The sequence below is a fragment of the Lepus europaeus genome, chromosome 1, assembly GCF_033115175.1.
Source record: "Lepus europaeus isolate LE1 chromosome 1, mLepTim1.pri, whole genome shotgun sequence".
NCBI lineage: Eukaryota > Metazoa > Chordata > Mammalia > Lagomorpha > Leporidae > Lepus > Lepus europaeus.
This window is the reverse complement of record NC_084827.1, coordinates 114,029,572-114,054,995: the sequence shown is the minus strand read 5'-3', so window position 1 is coordinate 114,054,995 and position 25,424 is coordinate 114,029,572. Positions and strand designations below refer to the sequence as shown.

The 25,424-nt window shown below is 44.4% G+C and overlaps 1 protein-coding gene across 1 annotated transcript in view; it reads left to right on the top strand.

Annotated features, from left to right (window-relative positions):
• The first annotated feature begins 18,081 nt into the window (after positions 1–18,081).
• TLK1 (tousled like kinase 1) overlaps positions 18,082–25,424 on the top strand; it is a 164,003-nt gene continuing 156,660 nt past the window's right edge. The window contains exon 1 of the mRNA XM_062187791.1: positions 18,082–18,502. Coding sequence (XP_062043775.1) covers positions 18,364–18,502 — 139 coding nt within the window. The 5' untranslated portion in view covers positions 18,082–18,363. The remainder of the gene's footprint in view (positions 18,503–25,424) is intronic.

Sequence of the window (25,424 nt, the reverse complement as noted above, 5' to 3'; positions counted from 1 at the left end):
GAGACCCCGAAGAAGCTCCTGGCTCCTGATTGGCACAGCCATGGCCATTGCAAGCATTTGGGGAGTGAACCAACGAATGGAAGACCTCTCTCTCTCTCTCTCTCTCTCTCTCTCTCTTTCTCTCTCTCTGTCTCTGCCTCTCTCTTTAACTCTTTCAAATAAATAAAATAAATCTAAAAAAAAAAAAAAGAGTAGGTGAGATTGTGCAGGAAAGTTGTATATATCACATCCACATGTTTTCCTTTCCAGTCATTTTATCCTAACTTACGTATTTGCTTACAATAATTGCAATACACAATTTTCCTTTTTCCTTTTCACCTTATAGCACATCACAAGCATTTGTCATGTTCCACCAGAGTTTCCAAAGTCTTCATAATTCTGCCTGAATAAGCCTATACTAGGAGGGTATGTTATCCTTTATAATTGACTTTGTTTTGTGGAAAACATTTTTATTCAAAGTTTTTTTCCTCCATATTTTAGATTGTCTTTCTTAGGACAGATTCTCAGAAATTTTCATATATGTGTGTTATATAGTTAAGATGCACTGTACATGTGTATCCAAATAACTTGTTCTATCAGTTTACCCACAATGCATAAGAATACCAATTTAACTTGATAAATGCCACAATTTGGTATTTTGTATATGTGTATGTATGTTTTTATTGTATGTGCTAAACATTTCATTGAAGCATAACATATGTGCATCAAAGTGTATATACCCTAGTATACAGCTTTATGGAAAATAAACACACTACATAAGCTGAACCTGAATAAAAAAACAGAATACTAGGCAGGCACTTAGCTTATAGTTAAGATGCCATTTAAAATGCTCACACCCCGTGTCAGAGTACCTGGATTTGATCCCTGGCTCTGGCTCCTGAATCCAGCTTCCTGCTAATGCACCCTGGGAAGCCAGTGAAGATTCAAGTAATCGGATTCCTACCACCCATGGGGGAGACCTGGATTGTGTTCCTGGATCCTGGCTACTGGTTTCAGCCTGGGTTGGCCCAGCTGAGGTTGTTGTGGGCATCCGGGGAGTGAACCAGCAGATGGGAAATCTCTCTCACTGTCTCTCTGTTTCTCTGTCTCTCTGCCTTTCGAATAAGTAAGAATAAATTTAAATAAAGAAAAAATGTAAAGAAACAGAACATTATCAGCATCTCAGAAGTCTCCCTGAAACCACCCCCAGAGGTAACCACCATCCTGATTTTTAATGCTATGTAATGGCTTTGCCCCTTTTTGAACTTCATATAAATAAAATTACACAGTATGTAATCCTTCATGCCTGGTTTTTTTGCTCTGCATGTTTGCACCATTCTTCCACATCAGTGTATGTAACAGTGATCTATTCATTCTCATTTCTCTGTGGTATGCCGTGTGTGCCTGTTCTACAAAATACTGAGCACTGGTGCTGTTTCTTGTTTGGGGCTGTTGGGAATACTGCTGCTTTGTGAACATTCTTATGCAAGTGCTTTGATGAGTATCCGCACACATTTCTGTTAGGGAGGTAACCGGAAATGCAATTGGTAGATCAGGGCTAAGTACACATTTGCCTTTGGTGGTTACTGCCTCCAGTTTTCCAAGTGTATCAGTCTCCATTCCCACCAATTGGTGGGAGTTTCCAATGCTCCATCTGCTTACTGACATTTTATTTTTTTGGTTTTTGCCTTTCTGATGAGTGGTATCTCATTTGACTTTAATCTACTTTTTTTGTTAAGTAAAGATGCCTAGCATCTTTTAATTTTTTTATCACTTGATTATTCTCTTGTCAAGTAATTGTTCAAATTTTTTGTCTACTTGTCTACTATATTGTCCTTCTTTTCCTTATTGTTGTGTAAGCTTTGCTTTATTGCATAATTTCTGAATCTAAATCCTTTGTTAAATTCAGATAATAATAATTTAACAGTATCTTTTTCTACTGTGTTTTCTTTCACTGTATTTTTTATAAATATTTATTTATTATTTGAAAGGCAGAGTTACAGAGAGGCAGACACAGAGACAGAGAGATCTTCCATTTGCTGGTTCTCCACACAGATGGCCCAACACTGATTCACCTGCAGGCGGCCACAAGGGCCAGGGCTGGGGCAGGCCAAAGCCAGAAACTTCATCCAAATCTCCCATATAGGTAGCAGGACTCCAAGCTCTTGGGCATCTGAGCAGCTGCCTTTCCCAGACCATTAGCAGGAAGCTGGATCGGAAGTAGAGAAGTTGGGATTCAAACTGGCACCTGTATGGGATGCTGGCATCACAGGCAGCAGCTTTACCAGCTATGCCACAACATCAGTCCCCTTTTTCACTGTCTTCAAGTGAGTCTTTTGGTGATCAGAGATTTTTTTTTTCCTTCTAGATTTTTTTTTTTTTTTTTGACAGGCAGAGTGGATAGTGAGAGTGAGACAGAGAGAAAAGTCTTCCTTTTTGCCGTTGGTTCACGCTGCAGCCGGCGCATAGTGCTGATCCGGAGCCAGGAGCCAGGTGCTTCTCCCGGTCTCCCATGCGGGTGCAGGGCCCAAGCACTTGAGTCATCCTCCACTGCACTCCCGGGCCATAGCAGAGAGCTGGCCTGGAAGAGGGGCAACCCGGATAGAATCCGGCGCCCCAACCGGGACTAGAACCGGTGTGCTGGCGCCACAAGGCAGAGGATTAGCCTGTTAAGCCGCGGCGCCGGCCGATCAGAGATTTTTTAAAATCTCAATACAATGGGGGCTGGCGCTGTGGGTCACTTGGTTAATCCTCCGCCTGCAGCGCCATCATCCCATATGGGCGCCAGGTTCTGTCCCTGTTGCTCCTCTTCCAGTTCAGCTCTCTGCTGTGGCCCGGGAAGGCAGTGGAGGATGGCCCAAGTGCTTGGGCCCCTGCACCTGCATGGGAGACCAGGAAGAAGCACCTGGCTCCTGGCTCCGGATCGGTGCAGCGCCGGCTGTGGCGGCCATTTGTGGGGTGAACCAATGGAAGGAAGACCTTTCTCTTTGTCTCTCTCTCTCTCACTGTCTAACTCTGTCAAAAAAAAAAAAAATCTCAATATAATGTAATCTGTCAAACTTGTCCTTTATGTGTAATACATTTATGTTCTGTTTAGGAAACCTTTGCCTACCTCAAAGTCATGAACATGTTTTCCTTTTTTTTTTTGTTTAAGACCTTTATTTTTAATTTCTATGTTTAGAGCTACAATTCTTCTAGAATATACTTTTGTGTTTGGTGTGAGGTAGAGTTCAAGGTGTATATTTTTCCATATGGATCTCCATTTGACCCAGCCTCATTTCTTGAAAAGATTATTTTTTCCTGCATTGCATTGGGGATTACTATTTAAGTGTATTCCCTGTTGATTATTTGAGCAGTTTGAAATTTCTCCATTGCTTTAATCAAGACAGAATAGCCTATCCCACAATAGCAAAACAAAACAAAACAAACAAACAAACAAAAGGCACCAAATTCCAAAGTCTTAAAACAACATAAATGGGGCTGGTACTGTGAAGTAGTAGGCTAAGCCTCCACCTACAGCACTGGCATCCCATTTGGGTGCCAGTTCATGTCCCAGCTGCTCCTCTTCTGATCCAGCTCTCTGCTTATGGCCTGGGAAAACAGTAGAAGATGGCCCAAGTGCTTGGGCTGCTGCACCCACATGGGAGACCTGAAAGAAGCTCCTGCATCCTGCCTTCAGATCAGCCCTGTTCTGGTCATTGTGGCCATCTGGGGAGTGAACCAGTGCATGGAGACCTCTCTCTGTCTCTCCCTCTCTCTGTAACTCTGCCTCTCAAATAAATTAATAAGAATCTTATTTCTCTATGTGCAGAGTCCATGCCAGGGGCCAATTCATAGGGCAGTGTTCTTCCTGTGGTGAATGGGAGGTCCAGGCCACTTTTGTCCTGTGCCTTCACAGTATGTGGTCTCTACAGTCCCTGCTAAAGAAGAGTGTGATGATGGTCCACAGACCCTTAAGCCCTTGCCTGGAAGAGATACATAACACTGTGTTCCCGCCCCCTTGTCTATACCTAGTACCTTGGCCTCATCCCACTGAAAAGGGGCTAGGAAGGATAGCTTTCCTGTATGCATAAAAAAGAAAGATGAAACAGACAGGTAGTGGCTCCACCACACTCCCATAATTAACTAATTCTATTTTCCGTTTTGTGAATTGTTTATATATATTATAATTTATCCTTTTTTGTGTAGCTCATGCTTATGGTAAATCAAGTTAACCCTTAAGATTCCTTGCTTTTTGAATTTATTTTAATTTAATAATGCTATCTAATTCATTGTAAGCTTGCTTTCTGCATTTTTACCTCTTTTGCAGTCTTTTTATGTTATTTTATTTATATGTATGTTATATAAGCAGAAAAGCATTGCATTTTAATTTTTAACACAATTTGAGAGGCTTCCGCTATGAATAAGATATCTAAACTCATGTTTAGTATCATCATGTTTTGGTGCTGTTGTTTTCATGTAATGCTTACTTTTTCAGTTTTGTCATTTGGTCTGAGTTTGTCTGATATTGTCTTCTTTGATTTTTTTTTAACAAATTATATTTATTTATTTGAAAGGCAGAGTTCTAGAGAAAGAGAGAGAGAGAGAGAGAGAGAGAGAGAGAGAGAGATTTTCCATTTGCTGGTTTCCCTTGGAATGGCTACAACGGCCAGGGTTGGACCAACCTGAAGCCAAGAATCTAGAACTCTATTGGGGTCACCCATGTAGGTGACAGGGGCCCAAGCACTTGGGCCATCTGCTTGTGCTTTCCCATGTGCATTAGCAGGTAGCTGGATCTGAGGTGGAATAGCTGGGAGTCAAACCAGCGCCTGTAGGGGTGCCCACATCACAGGTGGAGGCTTAACTCACCTCACCACGACGCTGGCCCCTCTGTGATTTTTGTTGGTGAACATTGCTCTCTCTCTGCTAGTGGGCTCCTGAGATCTTTCCACAATACTTTTAAAATCTACCCTTGTTTAATAGTCCCAACACAAAGCCAAACAGTAACTTGATTCTGATTTTGAGGCACCAAAATTTTTTCCTTCCCAGACCTTGTTAATTCTTTTTGTTGATACATTAATGTAATACGAGGCAGTAAACTCAGCCACTTGAAAAAAAAAATACAGCTTTAGTTTTTCATAAAGTAATTGCTGTTCCCATAAAATATTTGTAGATTATTGAAAAAGGTCAGGAAAAAAATTCACCATCATTTATCTCATCAAGATAACCACTATTGGGGTTGTCACCATGGTGTAGTGGGCTAAGCTTCTGCCTTTGGCGCTGGCATCCCATATGGGGGCCGGTTTAAGTCCCAGCTGTTCCACTTCTGATCCAGCTCTCTGCAATGGCCTGGGAAAACAGTAGAAGATGGTCCAAGTGCTTGGGCCCCTGCACCTGTGTGGGAGACTCAGGAAAAGCTCCTTGCTCCTGGCTTCAGTTTTAGCTCGGCTCCAGCTGTTGCAGCTATATGGGGAATGAACCAGTGGATGGAAGACTTTCTCTGTCTCTCCCACTCTCTGTAACTCTTCCTCTCAAATAAATAAATAATCTTTAAAAAACAAATAAACAAAAAAGTAAAACTGCTACAAACAAATTAAACAAAACCCAAGAACATAATGCAGCCCAAGTTAATAAAACTTAAAATTAAAAGACAACCACTCTTAATATTTTGGTCTGTTTTCTTTCAATTTCTCTATTATAGACATTTCCTATGAATGATACTATACTGTAAATATAGTTTTTATGTGCTTCTTTATTCACTGAAATTCTCTTATATGCAAACCAGTTATTTATAGTTATTATAAAACCTTCTCAAAATATTAATGATCTTCTCTGATGTCGATGGGGGCAGGTGTTTGGTGCAGCATCTCAAGTGTCCTCATCCCATAGTAGAGTGCATAGTTCAAGTCCTGGCTACTGACTTCTGGTCCAGCTTCCTACTAATACGCACTCTGGGAGGCAGCAGGTACTTGGATACTTGGATCCCTACCAGCAACGTGGGAGACTCAGGTGGGGTTCCAGCCTTTGGCCTGGCCCATCCATGGTTGTTATGGACATTTGGAGGTGTGAACCTATCTCTGTATCCCTTCCAGATGAAATGAAAATAAATAAATACATTTTTGAAAAATTCTACAATGGAGGCTTGTGTTGTGGCACAGAAGGTTAAGCCACTGCCTGGGATGCTAGCATCCAATATGAGTATGAATTTGAGTCCTGGCTGCTCCACTTCTGATCCAGCTCCCGGCTAATGCACCTGAGAAAGCGGCAGGAGATGGCCCAAATGCTTGGGCTCCTGCACCCATGTGGGAGACCTGGATGGAGTTCCAGGCTCTTGACTTTGATCTGGTCCAAACTTGGCCATTGTGGTCATTTGGGTAGTACACCAGCAGATGGAAGATCTCTCTGTGTGTCTGTTTCTCCCTCTCTTTCTCTCACTATGCCTTTCAAATAAATAAATAATTTTTAAAAAAAAATCTATGATTACAAATAAAATCTTGATATTGTTACATATGATTCTATGAGCATTTTAGAATTAACAGCATCATCAATTCATATTCAGTTATTAGTGTTTGTATTAACATATTTTTAATTTAAAAATTATTAATTTATTTTTAAATTTATTTGAAAGAATAAGAGGGAGTCAGAGATGGACAAAGAGTGATCTTATATTTGTTGGTTCATTCCCCAAATGCCTGTAACAGCCAGGGCTAGCCAGGCTGAAGCTCTGGACTTGGAACTCAGTGTGATCTCCTATGCGGGTTACAGGGACTCAATGACTTGAACCATCACCTGCTGCCTCCCAGGGAGCGCAACAGCAGGAAACTGGTCAGAAGCAGAGCTGAGTCTCAAACCTAGGCACTCCAAGATGGGATGCAACTTCCCAAGTGGCAACTTAATCGCTGTACCAAGCCTTCTCTGTATTTACTTACATGTGTAGTTAAAGTCTGTTTTAGATATCTTCACTAATTCTTTCCAGCCCAAATCATGAGTTCCATTTATGATTCAATGAGTCATGATTTTATAATTCTTTGCATTATGTCAAATCCACAACAGAATGTTTCTGATAAGTTTTTTGTTATTCACCAATAAAAGTAATGCTTTTAAGTTTTAATTAGAAAATTTCTTTTTTGTACTTTGACTAGCAGATGACTTAGTTCCAGTATGGAAAATTTCAGTTCATTACTGGTGCTCCTCCCCTCTCCCAGTCCCTCCCATCTTTGGTTCCTCGACCAAGGAGAAGCCTATGTGGAATTCCAAGATGCAGTTCTGGATGGGATTTGAATGTGTTGAAATTCTACATAAGGAACAAAAGAAAAAGGAAAAAAAGCAAGGAACTAGGAGCTCAAGACTAGTTCTGCTGCTTACGAGGGAGACCCAGATAAAATTCCTGGCTCCTGGCTTCACCCTGGTTTAGCCCCTGCTGTTGTAGCTATTTGGAGAGTGAACCAACTGATGGAAGATTTTTCTCTCTTCCTCTTCTCTTTCTGTTATTCTGCCTTTCAAATAAATGAATCTTTAAAAAAAAAAAAAGTCTTAAATTGGTGTATAGAATGGATCCAGACCCTGATGGATCAATTTGAACATTTGAGATCCTGGAAAGGTACTATTAACTTAGATCATTTTGAGGTACTTCCAAGCCTCGCTGAAAAGGTTCCTCATTTAGGAAGCCTCAGCTGTGATCTCTCTTGTCTCTAAAGTCCCCTATTCATGTAGCTCTACTTCGTTTCAAGTGTGGAAAATTTTCTGCTTAGGATGGTGGTTCTGTGCCTGACTTCACGCCTCACCTCCAAGCCACACATCTGATTCACTTCTGCATACTCCCACAGCACCTGGTAAATTGCTTTATTCAGGATAGGAACGCAACAAGTATTTCCCGAACTGAGTGTTTATCCGTCCATAACTGTTTTCAAAACTGATACACAGGTTATAAGCCTTTCTTTACTAAGTGCCCCAAGTGAACAATAACTTGGATAAATATTTACCTCTGGACTTTGTCATAGTGGCGGTTTTAAGGATTTCATTGTACGTTTACTGGTTTTTAAGGCACTATTTTCTCCTCCTCTTCCCATAAGAAACCACCATTCACTCCCCCTCATATCAACAATGCTTTTCTTGGGCTTAATATCTGTTTTCATTTTCTCATTAAATAATATGTAACACGTTGCTTTCCAGAGAGATTGGGAGAGAGAATACTTGGAATAACAGTGTCAAATTATCTTTTCTAAAACATTTTTTATAGTAAATACAGTCTGATGAATTTTCACAAATTGAACATGCATTTCTAATCAGATCAAGGAACAAAGTATCACCTGCAGCTTTTATTAGTAAAATGGCACAGTCTTATCTGTGGTGCCATCTTTGGCTCTAGCCCCCCTGCCATTGCTGGAAGCCAGGTGACCAGATGGCCCACTCTTACCCTAATCAGATTTACTGCTCCTACTTCCCTACCTGACCACCCCCTGATCCCAAAAAGGTTTAAGAGGACCTGGCCTAAACACATGTTCTCTCTTGATCTCTCTCTCTTTTACGTTCTCCTCCTCTCTCTTACCCTCTCGCCCCTCCCCACCCTATCCCCGTGTTGGACTTCCCCACTGGACAATAAACCTTCCCTCTAACTCCAGTGTTTGGTGTATTTTGTGGTGGTCTTACAGCTTAGAACCTCCTTCTTACTTATGACTGAGTTTTTTTGGGAGGAAGTGGAGGAAGAAATTCTCATTGATATTTGACATGGCTATGTTTAAGTTTTTAAATATATGTGAGGTTACATTTAGTGTTACATTTAGTGAAATAAACCAGTCCTCAAAAGATGAATATCATGTCTTCTCTGATACGTGGTAGTTAATATAAAATACAAAAAAAGATATAAGAATGAAACTGACATTTTTTAAAAAAGATTTACTTATTTATTTGAAAGTCAGAGTTACACAGCAAGAGAAAGAGAGGCAGAGAGAGAAAGAGAGGTCTCCCATCCGCTGGTTCACTTCCCAATTGGCCGCAACGGCTGTAGCTGTACCCATTCAAAGCCAGGAGCCAGGAGCTTCCTCCAGGTCTCCCCTGTAGGTACAGGGGCCCAAAGACTTGGGCCATCTTCTGCTGCTTTTCCAGGCCATAGCAGAGATCTGAATCAGAAGTGGAGCAGCTGGGTCTCAAACTGGTGCCCATATGGGATGCCCACACTGCAGGAGGCAGCTTTACCTGCTACGCCACAGCACTGGCCCCTGAAGCTGACATCTTATGATCTGATTATTATTTATGGTCCCTGTCCTTGTCTATATTCCGGTGGAGCAGTGGTGTTTCTGAAATCGGAGAAGACCCCCTAAATTTTACACTGGAATGTGGCCCCTTAAAGTTCTCTAGAAATGCTATCCAGGGTGCCACATGTGCTACCGGAATTTGGGGTACTTTACGAATTCACCATGGGCTTATTACTAAATCCCCGATATTAATAAGCCCAAGAGTGTTCTTGCCTAATATTTAGAGAAGAATTCTAAATACCGGCACAGATAAATGAGGCAGCATGGTACGTTTTAAGTTTTTATTTGGTAAGAAAGATGCATAAGAGAGTGAGAGCTTTATTTAGGGGAGAGAGGTGAATAGGGGTTCATACCAAGCACCAGGAACCAGCCACATGGAAGAGCATCTAGGCCAGGAAGCCTAGAGCACATGGCCCGAAGGCCATGCGCCCTGGAGGTGCGGGGCTACAGCAAGCCCCCTTCCTAGCAGGCGGCCGGGCTTTTAACCCACTTCCAAAGGTGAGTGGTTAATTAACCTGATTGGCTAGTGGGCACCCAGGTAGGGGAATGGGCCACACAGGGGTGTGGCAAAGGCATCAGGTAGGGGCATGAGGCCACACAGGCGCATGGCAAAGGTGTGTTCTTCCAGTTCACAAATCTGATCAATTTTAACCTGTATGCCCGCCTACTTCATTTCTACTTATTACTTGTTGAACATTATGGTTAGTGATGATTGAGCTTGTGATTATAAAGTAAATTTTAAGTATGTTACTGCAAAAATCAAGTTTTTCCTTGAAAGAGGGAGGACTGAGAAAGGGAGAATGGGAGAAGGGGAGGGAAGCATGGTTATTTTCTTACAATTACATGAAACATATGAAATCTGTTCTCTATATTAATAAAAATAAAACAACTTTAAAAAGATATTGTCAAAAATCAAGAATCATTTTTTTAAGAAGGAAACATTCATTTCTTTGCCTACAAAAAAGAAAAGAATTCATGCAGCAAAAATAAAGTCCAGGGTAAGATTTCGGAGATTTTTGTTTTTCCCTCTAATGTGATGAATTTATATTTTGCTTTAATCAGTAAACCTTAGGATGAGTAAAGTGTGTCACCAGATTACATTTGGTTTTATATGCTTTCGTAATTACTTTTCAAGGTCGCCTGCTTTTTTAAGAGGTATGCCATGGATTTAAAATCTGCTGAGAACTGTTTGCTTGTTGTACTTTGTTTTGCAAACATAATGCTCATGTCCTTGAAGGATAGTTTCTGGTGCACTTTGGGGGAGGGGATATTATGGTTCTGAAGCTGGTTTCAATTTTTTAACCTTAGGCAAAATGAATCAGTTTTGGGAATCTTGTAATCCCCCCCCCTTTTTTTTTTAGATTCATGAACCAAAACTTTTTTTTTTTTCAAATGGATCGATAAACCTGAAGGAGGTAACATTGCTGGACAGAGCAGAGGAAGTGTAACCTAGCCTATTGTGCCAAAGACCCTGGAACTCTCTCTGCAGGGATCTGGAAACCAAAACCTTGAAGCAGTCGTGGCTTTCGAAATTGTACACTGAAGGTAGAACAAGCCTAATAAAATGAGAGAACTTCATAATCCAGGGTGATTTGTCTAATCAGAAAGCTGGTTAAGGTGATATGTTGAGATGGCATGTTTTTTTTAAAAAGAATTACTTTATTTCTTTGAAAGACAGAGTTACAGAGAGGTAGAGAGAGGGAGAGAGAGAGATGTCTTCCATCCGCTAATTCACTTCCCAGATGGCCGCAATGGCTGGAGCTGCGCCGATCCGAAGCCAGGAGCCAGGAGCTTCTTCTGGGTCTCCCACGTGGGTGCAGGGGTCCAAGGACTTGGGCCATCTTCTACTGCTTTCCCAGGCCATGGCAGAGAGCTGGATCGGAACTGGAGTAGCTGGAACTAGAACCAGCATCCATATGGAATGCTGGTGATGCAGGCTAGGGCTTTAACCCACTGCGCCACAGTGCCGGCCCCTAGATGGCATTTTTTTTTTTTTAAAGATTTATTTATTTACTTGAATGTCAGAGTTACACAAAGGGAGAAGGAGAGGCAGAGAGAGAGAGAGAGAGAGAGAGAGAGAGAGAGAGATCTTCCATCTGCTGATTCACTCTCCAGATGGCCACAATGGCCAGAGCTGCGCTGATCCGAAGCCAGGAGATTCTTCCAGTCTCCCACATGAGTGCAGGGGTCCAAGGACGTGGGCCATCTCCCACTGCTTTCCCAGGCCATAGCTGAGAGCTAGATCAGAAGTGGAGCAGCTGGGACTAGAACCGGCGCCCATATGGGATGCTGGTGCTTCAGGCCAGAGTGTTAACCCGCTGCGCCACAGCACCAGCCCCTAGATGGCATTTTTAAAAATAAATTTAACATCCAATAGGGCAATATTCCTCTTATTATTCTCTTCAATGTTCATATTTTTATTTATTTACTTGCAAGGCAGAGCTATAGAGACAGAAACAGAGAGGCAGAGATCTTGCATCCTCTGGTTCACTCCTTAAATGCCCACAACAGGTTGGGCCAGGCTGAAGCCAGAAGCTTGGAACTCCATCCTGGTCTCCCATGTGAGTGAGCAGAAACTGGAACACTGGGGCCATCATCTGCTGCCTCCTCCTCTTAGCAGAAGGCTGGATCAGAAGTGGAGGAGCCGGGAATACAAACCAGACATGCTGATACGGGATGCAGGGCTGCCTAGCCCACTGTGCCACAACACAACACGTACCCCTGGATAGGCAACTTCAGGTGTGCCGATCTGTGTGCATACATCTGTACAAACAAGGAAATCAAAGTCTAAGGACGCTTCTGGGTAGAGGGAGCTATACTGACATCTGCCTAAGCTTGTTTTCTGCTGCTATAACAAACTACCTGAGACACGGTAATTTAAAAGGAAAAGCTGCTTATTTATTTAGGCTCACAGTTCCAGAGGTCCAAGAGCATTGCACTGGCATCTACTGCACGCCTGGCGAGGCCCTCATGCTGCTCTGTGCATGGTGGAAAGAGGCAAATCAAGCATGTGTGTGCAGAAGAGAAGCTCACGGGCAAGAGACTGAGGGAGGTGCCAGGCCTACTTTATGACAAGCTGACCTTGGGATAGCTAACCCACTCTGGAGGGAACTATATTAACCCCTTCATGAGGGCAGCTCCCTCATGGCCCAAATGCCTCTTAAGTCTCCACCACCTCTTGACACCATTACATTGGGAATTAAATGTCAGTGTGGGTTTTGTAATATTTTGTACATGGAAGAGTAGATCTAATACCTATAAGCAGTTTAAAGAGAAAGGATGAAGCAAATCTCTCTCTGTACCCCCACCCAACTGAGCAGTGCATTTAGCAATACTTTTGCAGTTCCTCTGATCACATCCACCCTTTTCCCTGACACAGGTAACTACTCTGCTTTTGACTTTTCATTTCCATGTTTTTCTTTCTAACTTAACCACATATGCATTCCTGAACTATACATTACTTGGTTTTAATGTTTTTGAGTATTTTTAAATGTAATCAAACTGACTTTATCCTTCTGTAGCTTATTTTAATTAGTATTATCTGTGTGTTTTAATTATTGTGTGGTATCTCGCTCCCTCTCTTGTCAATGGATACTGAGTGGTTTCCAGCTTTTTTTTAAGATTATTTATTTATTTGAAGACAGAGCTACAGAGAGGCAGGGAGAGAGAGAAAGAGAGAGAGAGGGAGGGAGGTCTTCCATCTGCTGGTTCACTCCCCAGATGGCCGCAATGGCCGGAGCTGCGCCAATCCAAAGCCAGGAGCCAGGAGCTTCTTCCGGATCTCCCACACAGATGCAGGGGCCCAAGGACTTGAGCCATCTTCTACTGCTTTCCCAGGCCACAGCACAGAGCTGGATCGAAGTGGAGCAGTCGGCATTCAAAAAGGTGCCCACAGGGGATCCCGGCACTGCAGGCAGTGGCTCTACCTTCCACGCCACAACGCCAGCTCCTCCAGTTTTTGGCTATGACGAGCAGTTGTACTATGGAATTCTTGTTATCTCTTGGTGCACATGAATAAGAACTGCTTTAGGATCTAGTCTTTGGATGGAATTCCCAGGGCATAGTATCTTCAACTTTACTATCAAATGAACTATTTCTTCTCTTAGATCAAAAGGGATACTGTTGCTAGATTTAGCAAGCTAACATACAGGGTACTCAGTTAAATTTGAATTTCAGATAGACAACAAATCATTTTTAGTAAAAGTATGATCCAGACAAAATTTATATTTCATCTGGAAATCCTGACAAAGTCAGTGAACTTGACCAAATCACACATATCCGCCAGTGAGGGACGAGCGTGGTGAGGATGGAGTAGGGGAGCATCTGCCCTTTCCTCCTTGGCTCGATGGCTAACCCAGGTGTTTTCTAAGCAAGTTAGCACTGGGCTCACATGCTGGTTAATCAGCTCTGTGGGTAATTGACTGGCTCAACAAATATGTATCACCAACCATATGCCAGGCAGGTGCTAGGGGTTGGATACACAGCTGTACATATGACAGCCACAGTCCCTGCCCCTCCTAGGCCTTCAGCAGGGAGAGGGGCATGGAGGACCAAGGGCAGAAGAGTAACGGTACCTGTACTACAGGAGCTGTGCTGTCCTGGTGAATGTTTGCTTAATAACTGGCTCCGGGGGGTGGGAGAGAGCCCTGATTTGTAACTTTTGCCCATTCAGGGGGTGGAAATACTCATCTCAAGGCTGACTGCAAGCTACATTTGTGGCTGCACTGAACACTGAGTTGGGAAGTGAGACACAACTGCTCTCAAGGCAGGATGGACCGGCTTTAGTACTCGTTGTTTGGGAGTAATGAGAAAGGACACCTCACTTAGGCTCTGGGCTCACTGTGGTTGATTTGGGGGAAATGGACCCAGGTGGCCTGGGCAGTAAACTTTTTTTGAATTTAGAAGGAATCAAATAATAAGAGAAGCAAATGCGTTTGTGATATTAGGTGTTTTGTAAGTATGTTTTCTGTGGTATTAAGTAGAAACAAGTCTACTAAGTATAGCTGTAAATTACTGTCATACTGTACACCAGACCTCAGATCTCCTCCTTGTGCCTATAAACCATCCATCGGGAGACCCTTGAACACCACTCCTGCATTGCTCCCTCCCCTCTATCCCAGCCCATTGTTGTTTATCACTCATTCACTCCATCCAAACACCTTAACAGAGCCAGGCAGTGTCCTGGAAGCTCAAGCCCCTGTCCTCACGGAGCATTCGATCCACAGAACTCTCCTTACATTCTTCCAGATTCTTCCAAAGCAGTTTTTGCTGCTTTGTTTTGCTTGCTCAGTTCACACCTGTGTTCTCAAGTTGACTTTCCCTCTGGGAACATTCCCCCAAGAAGGCTGCCAAAAAAACCCTTCCGATGATTTTTTTTTTTCCTGGCTCTTGAGATTTCTCCTTCACCACAGAATTGCAGGTGTCCCTCTGTCGGGATCTGCACTCTCCTGACTTCTTTCCTTCAGGTGATTTGATGAGTTGTGATGCATAGATGTGCCTGAAACCAACTCCGCAAGCAAGTGGTGGATGCCTCTTCTCCTGTCGTGCAGTCTATCACTCTGGCCATCCTGTTGCTCCAGCAGACATTTTTCAGATGCCTGTGTGCTAGCAAAGTGTGCACGCTGTACAGGAGCTTCTGTTTACCATTTAAAAGTCATGTTTTTGACATAATAATTTTCTATAATCACTTGCATAATGTGTCCAGAGGCCCTTTCATATTTAAATGTCTTAAAAAGTCTTTATTGAACTTTTCTTGAGTATAAAAAGTAACACATGATTCATTGTACATAATTCAGAAAAGCATAAAGGAAATAGCCCTAACTACCCAATCTTACAAACCAAGGCTAACCACTGACTTTTTGGGTATATCCTTCAACTTATTTCTTATGCACAGTTACGAGTGATTTGGAGTCACACCCACTTTTTCACTCACTATAGAGTGAAACTGTCTTTTTTGGTATTCTTTTGTCTGCATTAAAAAATGATGACATAGGGATGGGTGTTTACCTGAACAGTTATTGGTTGAGACACCTGGGTCCCACATTGGAGTGCCTGGATTCCATGCCCAGCTCTGGCTCCTGACTTCGGCTTCCTGCTGGTGTAGACTCTAGGGCAGTGGATAATGACTCAAGTAATTGGATTCCTGCCCCCAGTGTGGGAGACCTGGATTTTGTTCCTGGCTCCCAGCTTTCCTGTCCAGCCCTGGGCATGCCATTGTGGGCAACTGAAAAGTGAACCAGCAGATGGGAGCTGGCTGTCTGTGTCTCTAAATGGTTTAAAAATGATGACACAGCATTCCATTTTCAGACTAAGTGACAGTTTGCTTAATTGGCTCCCTTTTGCTGATAGAGGCCTCTTTGTAGGTTGGTGTGTGCTTCCTTCATTGTAAGGTACAAGAAAGCAGGAAATGAATGTTTAATTGTCCCTCTTGGGCAGCTCTGACAACAAAACCATACAGAGTAACTTGACTATGTATATACTGTGATCCTCAGTCTGCTTAAAATGAACGTAGGTTGGGATAAAGGTAACTTGAAGCTCTGGAGCAAGTTGGGAGGAAAACAACCTATGGTTTCCAAACCTCTTTGCTTGGGCTTGGTTTACCATCCTGAAGAGGACTTGAGGCCCTTGCAGTCTGGGAACGGCTAGCAGCGTGAGAGATCATGCAGTGACTAACCTCCTTTTCACAGATGAGGAAACTGAAATCAAGGATGATAACCTGCTGAGACTAACACTTAGGTCTCAACTTCCTTCCTGTCTTACGCTCTTTTCACCACAATCTGCTAAGTGGATACCCAAAAATACAGTAAGAGCATGTATTTATCTACATGGCGTTAGAGTGCATGAACTTTGGTATACAAATCTAATGGTAAGTGCCCAAGCAAAAGAGAAGCCCGTGTCCACACAGAGAGTTGCACAAGACATGCTCACGACAGCATTACTCATAATGGCCCAAACGTGGAAAGTGCGAGTGTCCATCAACAGCTGTGCCAACAAAGTGTGGTGTGTTCTCACAATGGACTGCTACTACTCAGCAACAAACAGGTGCTACTGACCCATGCAACAGTGCAGAGGAGTCTCAGAGTCATGGAATGAAAGAAGCCAGATAAGAGTAAAGACCGTATGCTTTCACCTACCTAAAATTCTAGAAAAAGCCAACTACTCTCTAGTGACAGGAAACAGATCTATAGGGGTGGGGTGGGAGTAGAGGTAGACCCAAGAAGGAACCACAAAGGGGTAGAATAAACCTTAAACCTTGGAGGGTAAAGATGTATTCACCGCCAGGCTTGCAGGGGTGGTTTCAGGCGTGCATACCCACCAGTGTACCAAATCATAAACACGTGCGGTTTACTGTCCGTCAATTATACCTCAATAAAGTTGTGGGATCTCCCTGTTAAGTCTGAAAAGTGAAACACGCCAAAAACTCACCGAAGTATCTGAAGCACAAGAAAACTAAAATTATTTCTGAGGCTGACAACCCAGGCTCTATTCTAGTGTGAGTTTATCTGAACAAAACATTAACTATGAGAAATGCCAAGTCATAAAAATAAAAAATAGAAGTGGCATTTTCGTCCCCCTGGTAATCATGTCATTTCCTCACGTCTATACAGTTGCTCTGCATCATAATCTTTTTTACGTGTTCGATGCAATTTGGTTTTCAAAAAAAGAGCAATAACCTTGCTGTATTTTTCCTGAACTGTTAGGCTGCTCTTTCCTGTAGGCGATACCCAGTCCTTGGTGTGTGTGTGTGTGTGTGTACGTGTATGGGCGTGGAAACAGCTACACTGTATCTATAAATTATAGCAAATGCTGTAATTTGTTTTGGGATTTTTGTAGTCTGCACAGCAGAGACACTGGAAACACGTTGGAAATTTCTAGAAATCGTACCCTCTTCTACAAGATGAACCCTGTACAGTTTTCCTAATACGTGAATTCAGTGATCAAAATTTTCCGTTTAGATTTTCCACTTACAGTTTTAAAACAAAGCAGTGCTATTCTGCACATATGTCTACAACACCGGTGGTGATTCTCAATTCCTTTACTCAAGATCGTCTTTTTCAGAAAACATTAGAAAGTTTGGTTTTCCCACTCCCCTCGCCGCACCCCCTCCCCACTTTTTCTCCTCGGCTCCTTTATTTGGTAATTACTCCCAATCTGTAGACGTGGAGGCGCACACGCCCCTCGCCGTGCTGAGGGGCGAGAAAGAAGCGACTCGCAACTTTTCAGTTCCATTTTGAGAAACCATCACATCGAACTCCCGAGACGCGACTGCCGAGAGCCAGCAGAAGCGTTCCTTCCCCGGGCTGGGTGTGGGTCTGGAGCCAGGCGCGCTGCCGCGGCGGAGCGGGGGAGGCAGGTGGCAGCGGCGCGGGAGCCCGAGCGGCGCGGCGGGGGCGCGAGCGGGGCGCGCCTCCCTCCGGCCGCCGCGAGGAGGCTGCCCCCGCGCACGCGAGTCCCTCGCCCCCGGGCTCCCGCGCCGCGCGGCAACCCGCCCGGCGCCCGCGTCTCCTCCCCTCGCGCGCGCCAGCTCCCTGCTCACCCCCCGCCCCCAGCCCCCGGCAGGGCCCTCCCCCATGCCCGCTGCTGCGGCCGCCGCCGCCGCCGCCGCTACCGGAGGCGCAGGAGCCTCGCGATAGTGTTTGCACAGGCGGCGCGTGACGCCGCCGCCGCCTGTAACTGATGCAGAGGTTACCCCGCCGCCTCAGCCGCCACCCACCGCCCGCCGCCGCCGCCGCTGCCGGCCGGGCGACGCCGGGGGCCGACGCACTGCAGAGGTGCCGGCAGGTTCCGCCCGCGGAAGTCTCCTCAGCCGGCGCAGCCCGCGCTCCGCCCGCGCTCCGACCCCGGCCCCGGCGGGCGCCCCCTCGACGCCTCCGCCGCCGCGCTCCGTCCCTCCGCCTCCTCTCCGGCGCGCCCGCCCGCTCCCTCGCTTCTCCCCCTTCCCCTCCTCCCCGTCCCCTCTCCTTCCCTCACCTCGTCCCTCCCCACCTCCCCGGCTCTCGGTTTCCTCCCCCATCCCCTTGACTCTTCCCCTCCCTGCCCTCGCGCTCTCGCTCGCCCTCAGCGCGGCCCCCGCCATGACGGAGGCGGGTGCCGGTGCCGTTGCCGCCGCTGCCGTCGCAGGGGGGGAGTCGGGTTCCCAGAAAGTAGCTTGATGAGTGTCCAAAGTAGCAGTGGAAGTTTGGAGGGGCCGCCATCTTGGTCCCAGCTCTCCACGTCTCCAACCCCGGGCTCGGCGGCGGCGGCCAGGTCCCTGCTGAATCACACGCCGCCATCCGGGAGGCCCAGGGAAGGTAAGCGCCACCGCGCCCGCGCCCGCGCCCGGGCCTCTGCGCCCGCGCCGCGGCCCCCCGCGCCCCCCGGGTCTCCCCCGCCCGACCCCGGGGTGGGGGATGGTGGCGAGGTGGACGCGAGGCCGCCGGGCCAAGGGGAGGTGGTGCGCTGTGGCTGTGGGTGGCGGCTCGCGGGTGGCGGAGGGGACGGGCGAGGGGGTGCGCGCTGGTGGGGACGGGGCGAGGCGCAGAGACTCGCCTGGGCTTCCGCGGAGCCGGTCCTGCGAGGGTGGGAAGCCTGCCCCCGGCCGCGAGCCCCCTTCCTGCTCCATTTGCCAGGACACTCGGCACTCTTAACCTCCTGGCCTCCGGTCCCCGGTGGGTTTTCCCTCCGGTTGGAGCCTTCATCCTGGAGCCCCCTCCCCTTCCCCGGCGCACTCCTCCCATAGAGGCGGTCCCCGCTCTGCGAGCTCCGCTACCCGGCGGCACCTGGAGGATGCCCCTCGCTGGCAGGGTCGCTGCCCTTTGGGGCTAGAGCCGCCGGATTTATCTAGCGCACTTTGATCCCCTGCGTGGCCCCCTAGAGCAATTCAAACGGCCGACTGACTCGTGGGCAGGCTTTTAAAACCACCCCCTCCAGATGGTTGCAACTTTCTCTCGTTCGACATCGCCTCCTGCGTGCTCGTGCGTTATCTTGTCGGGTGCAAGGAGGCTACTGTTCTTCTCTGACAGGGTTGTGGGTTTTGTGGGAAATAGCTGCGTAAAGGTTACTGCAGTCACGCTCCAGATCGGTTACAATTGTTTTCTAAGTTTGCTGGCTTCTTGCATGCAAGCGTGCTGCCGCCAGATGTAGCAGTTACACAGCTAGTAAGGCACCGGAGTGCTTTCGACTGAAATTTCAACTTGCTGTATTTAACTTTGGGTATACGACATAAAATGAAATTTGGGAGAGCATGCATTTCTAGGGGAAGGAGAAGTGCGCATGGAATCTCTTAACGCTCTTTTGTCTGGAAAACGCTTGGCGGTGTTCATCAGCAATTGGTAATTTTCGTACAAGGAGACTGAAGGCACATATTAAAAAAAAAAAAAAAGCTCTGGAAGTCCGATAGTCTGGTGAATCTTTTAAAGAAATAAAAGATTCGATTATGAGGAAACGGTGGGATTAATTTATTTTGAAAATATCTGTCGGTATTTACTATTCAGAGTCTTGACAATTGTTAATCAAGTGTTTTGTGCCCTGAATCCAGTGGTTCAGGCATAGCATTCTTTGTCATTTTGTTCCTGTGAGCATGTGTGAAAGTGACAATAGGCTCAAAGATTGGCATGAATATGCTCTAGAAAATTCATGGAAAGGGCTTGATTTATGGCATCCATTAAACATACCGAATACACTGACAGACATTTCCTCCTTTCATCTCACCCCAGCACCGAGCTTTCATTATCAGAAGATGAAAGTTTATTTATTGAATGACTCGAATTTAATCCACCACATGATTTTCCTTTTTGCACTGGAAAATTTGTAAATGGAGGTTTTAGAATGTATTTTGTAAATAGGGCAGTTGTTAATTTTAGCATCCCTTTACTTTTGCAGTTGCATTAAGATGCTTAATGAGAGTATTGTGAGTTGAGACTTTTTTTTTTAAAAAAACTGTGCCTTTTCATCATTCATTAATTTATTCATTTCTCAAGTATTTATTGAGCCATTAATATAAACCAGACTCTGTACTAGATACTGAGGAACAGTGTTGAATTTTTTGTTGACATCTCTGAGGGGTCTTCAGAAAGTTCATGGAAAATGTGGTTTATGAAAAAATATGCATAGGTTTCAGAATTTTTTGCACCAAAATGAATTCCATGAACCTTTTTTTTTTTTTTTTGTATTATATGAGCCATAAAACCTAGCATATAAGTTTCTGAGGTAACTTGAACTATAGTTTAAGAAAAAAAAAGTATGTGTTTATACTTGTCTACACTTTTCCTGATACTTGGCAATTTTGAGGGGTTGGAATATTTTTTCTTGAACTTCCAAATAACCAGAATCTTTCCCAACAGTGTAGATTATGATAATTTGTATGTAATCTAAAGTAGTAAGTTTGTTAATGCAGGAAATCATAGAACATGCTTTGTGAAAGTTACAGCTCACACCAAGTGCCTGTATGGCCACAGTGGGATATTTCTTTTTGACTGACCAACATGTAAGTTAAAACTGTTAAGCCTCTAGGCTAGTGCATTCATTTTGAAGCTTGGAACTGTATTCTCGGATTTCACTAATGCTAACGCCAGTTGTCTATGTGAAGCTTAAGGTATCAAGATGGAGATACTTTCTGTTGATTGAAATTCCAGTTTTTATGTTAACAAGTGTTTAGCACCTTTTACAGGTATACATGTTAGTATGTTGTATAAATTTCTGAAGTTGAGAAACCTTTTTTTTTTTTTTAAGATTTATTTTATTTACTTGAAAGTCAGAGTTACACAGAGAGAGAACGAGAGGCAGAGAGAGAGAGGTCTTCCATCCGCTGGTTCACTCCCCAGTTGGCCTCAATGGCTGGAGCTGTGCCGATTTGAAGACAGGAACTTTCTCTGGATCCCTCACGGGTGCAGGGGCCTAAGCACTTGGGTCATCTTCCACTGCTTTCCCAGGCAATAGCAGAGAGCTGGATGGGAAGTGGAGCAGCTGGAACTCCAACCGGCATGGCTTTACCTGCTACACCACAGCACTGGTCCCAGAGAAACCTTTTGACTGGTATCTGTTAATGGAATTGGAATGTATTGAATATGTCAAGAAGAGAGCCATCTTTGTTTCTTGAAAAATTCAGCCAATTTAATTTTACATATAATATAAAAATTTAAATTTCAGAGATAGATATGTATATATAAATATATATCTGATGAACTCTTTATGTGAACTTTTATTTTTAAAAATTTATTTATTTGGAAGACAGCACTCTCATCTGTTGGTTCACTCTCCAGATGCTCACAATGGCTAGGGCTGGGCCCGAACTGAAGTTGGGAGCCAGCAAGAACTCAAATTGTGTTTCATAATTACATGGGTGTCAGGAACCCAATTTTTCAACGTTAGTTTCCTAGTTAGTTTCCTCAGAGGGTATGCCTTAGTGGGAAGCTGGAGTCAGGAGCCAGAGCCTGGGAATGGAATCCAGGCTTTCTGATGTGGGACATGGAGATCTTAACCACTGAACTAAATGCCTGCCCCCAAACTTTGATTTATTTTTTAAGGATTTATTTATTTATTTAAAAATCAGGGAGAGAGAAAGAGAGATCTTCAGTCTGCTGGCTTACTTCCTAAATGGCTGTAATAGCCAGGTCTGGGCCATACCAGAGCCAGGAGCTAGGACCCAGGTCCATCAGGATCTCCCATGTGGGTGGAAGGGACGCAAGCCCTTGAACCATCCTCTGCTGTCTTCCTAGCAGAGAACTGGATTGGAAGCAGAGCAGAAAGAACTTGAACATGGGATGCGGGTACTGCATTAGGCCCCCTAAATTTAACCTTTAAAAAAAATATGAATATCTTTAAAAGTCATTAACTTATTTTGAAGTTTTGACGTATTTGAAACAAAAAAGACTTAAGATTATTATCTGATTATCTTTAATATGCTGTGTTTTGGCTTTCTTCTTACTCTGTTTTCCATTATCATGTTTATGTAGTTTAATTTGATTACAACTAAAGTACAGCACTAAGTATTAGAAGATTCAAGAGTCTTGGGTTTTAGGAGTGATGTGATGTAGTGAACACTTTTTTTAAACATTTATTTATTTGAAAGGCTGGTTCACTCCCCAAATGGCCACAACAGCTATAGCTGGGCCAGGCTGGAGCCAGGCGCCTCTTCCGGGTCTCCCATGTAGGTGCAGGGGGCCCAAACACTTGGGCCATCTTTCTCTGCCTTCTGTGCACGTTAGCATGGAGCTGGATTGGAATGGAGCAGCGGAGACTCGAACTGGTGCTCATATGAGATGCCAAGTGCTGTGGACTGTGGCTTTAGCCCACTGAGCCACCGTGCTGGCCCAGTAGTGAAGACTCATTCCACTGGGGCCCAAAACTTTTCCTTTATTAGTCTTGGAAATTCTCTTAGAAGTTATGTACTTAGCAGTGTAGCTCTAGATTTTTGGTAGTATCTTTCAAATTTATAATTTCCTTTCCATCTTTTCTTCTATAACCCTATTTAGATTAAGGGGTTGGGGAGTTAAGAAATTTAATTTTCAAATAAAGGCCAATTTTACTTTGTTGTAGTCTAGAATACTAAGAGTCATTTTGGCTTGATAAGCAAACTTTCTGTTTTTCTTGCTTATCAGTACATGATGAGTTGAATGAGTTTCTAAGAATCAAATGATTGATTCTAAAAAATGTTTGAATTTTTTTTCTCCTGTCCCACTTTGCCAATTACCAATGGTTTGCTTTACTCTTTTTTATAAATAGTGCATAAAAATTGAACATCACAGAATAAAATGTTGCTCTTTCTTTTGGTATTTAAAAACTACATTCCAGCTGGCGCCATGGCTCAACAGGCTAATCCTCCGCCTTGTGGTGCCGGCACACCAGGTTCTAGTCCCGGTTGGGGTGCTGGATTCTATCCCGGTTGCCCCTCTTCCAGGCCAGATCTCTGCTATGGCCCGGGAAGGCAGTGGAGGATGGCCCAAGTGCTTGGGCCCTGCACCCGCATGGGAGACCAGGAGAAGCACCTGGCTCCTGGCTTCAGATCAGCGTGATGTGCTGGCCGCGGCAGCCATTGGAGGGTGAACCAACGGCAAAAAGGAAGACCTTTCTCTCTGTCTCTCTCTCTCACTATCCACTCTGCCTGTCAAAAAAAAAAAAAAAAAAAAAAAAAAAAAAAAAAAAAAAAACCTACATTCCTATGAAAGTATTTGGACATGATTGAGGACTTGTAGGGAGACATTGGAAATAAAGATCTACCAGTGACCTTGCAGGCATCTGATTTGAAATCACTAGCCGAGGGAGGATGGGGTGTATGTTTTAAGGATTCCAGCTCATGGAAATGTGGTAGTTAACTTCCTTACAAAGTAGAGGTGGGAAACCGGGGTAGTGTTCTGGAAATGCCCTCATGAGAAATGGGATATGCTTTTAGGTCTTTGTTTTAGGACCCCTTTGCTTGCCTAGAAATTGTTGAGAACCTCAAAGAGATTTTGATTTTGTGGGTTATATCTATTAATATTTTTTGCATTTGAAATTAGGTGACTATTCCAGAAATATTTATTTAATAATAAACTAATTATATATTGATGCTTTTTAAATGAATAAATATGTTCTAAAAATTGTATTTTTGCAAATCACTTGCTTCTGCTTTCAGTCTTTTCTGATGTTATGATTGAGGTATGTGAAGAGAATCCAGCTTTACAAGCAGAAGGAAGAAGTTTTAATAGAGTTTTCGGAGTGAATACTCGCCTATGCTGTTACACCAAAATTCGGCATGTGGCAGTTTTTTTAAAGAAGATTCCTTGCCATGTGAAAATACATTGTATTCCAAAAGTGTATCCAGGAATTCTATGGATTATACATTTAGCCTAAAGATGACATATTTCAAAAATATAAATATGTAGATAAAAGTAGATTTATTCTCCCATTTTATTTTTTTTTTAAGATTTATTTATTTACTTGAAAGAGTTACACAGAGAGAGGAGAGGCAGAGAGAGAGAGAGAGAGAGGTCTTCCATCAAGATGGTTCACTCCCCAATTGGCCTCAATGGCCAGTGCTATGCTGATCAGAAGCCAGGAGCCAGGAACTTCTTCCGGGTCTCCCACGTGGGTGCAGGGGCCCAAGGACTTGGGCCATAGCAGAGAGCTGGATCAGAAGTGGAGCAGCCGGGTCTCAACCGACGCCTGTATGGAATGTCGGTGCTTCAGGCCAGGGCGTTAATCCGACCCCTCCCATTTTATTTAAAAAAAATTTTTTTTAAAGAATTTATTTGAGAGGCGGAGTTACAGAGAGAGGGAGAAAGGAGTAGATCTTTGATCCGCTGGTTCATTCCCCAAATGGCCGCAATGGCTGGAGTTGAGCTGATCTGAAGCCAGGAACTAGGAGCTTTTTGCAAGTCTCCCACATGGATGCAGGAGCCCGCACCTGGGCCATCTTCCACTGCTTTCTCAGGCCAAAAGCAGGGAGCTGGATCTGAAGAGGAACAGCCCATGTGGGATGGTGGCGTGCAGGCAGAAGCTTAGCCCACTGTGCTGTGGCTCCAGCTCCTCTCCCATTTTAGAAAGTAGCCTAGCAGGTGAAAGTTAAAAAACATAGATTGAGTTCAGTATAGTTTTCAAACAAGAATACAAAAGCCATATGGCAGCTAGTCTTGTCCAACAATGTAAAGAAACATTAGCTGTAAGAATTTCTTTTTTTTTTTTTTTTTTTATTTTTGACAGGCAGAGTGGACAGTGAGAGAGACAGAGAGAAAGGTCTTCCTTTTGCCGTTGGTTCACCCTCCAATGGCCGCCGCGGTAGCGCGCTGCGGCCGGCGCACCGCGCTGTTCCGATGGCAGGAGCCAGGTGCTTCTCCTGGTCTCCCCTGGGGTGCAGAGCCCAAACACTTGGGCCATCCTCCACTGCACTCCCTGGCCACAGCAGAGAGCTGGCCTGGAAGAGGGGCAACCGGGACAGGATCGGTGCCCCGACCGGGACTAGAACCCGGTGTGCCGGCGCCGCAAGGCGGAGGATTAGCCTGTTGAGCCACGGCGCCGGCCAGCTGTAAGAATTTCTAGCAGACTGCAGTGAGAGGTGTAGATAAATTTTGTAGATCCTTAAATTGGATGCTGTTGGACTTAAGGTCCCATCCAATTTCAAAAAGTAAACAGTCTCAGATTTCTTAAAAATCCCTGTTAAACTGTACTTATGTATCCATTAACATATTTGAATATTCTCTTAAGTCAGTAGTATGAAACTATTGTTGACTTTATTGCTATTTTGCATTTTTATTGTGC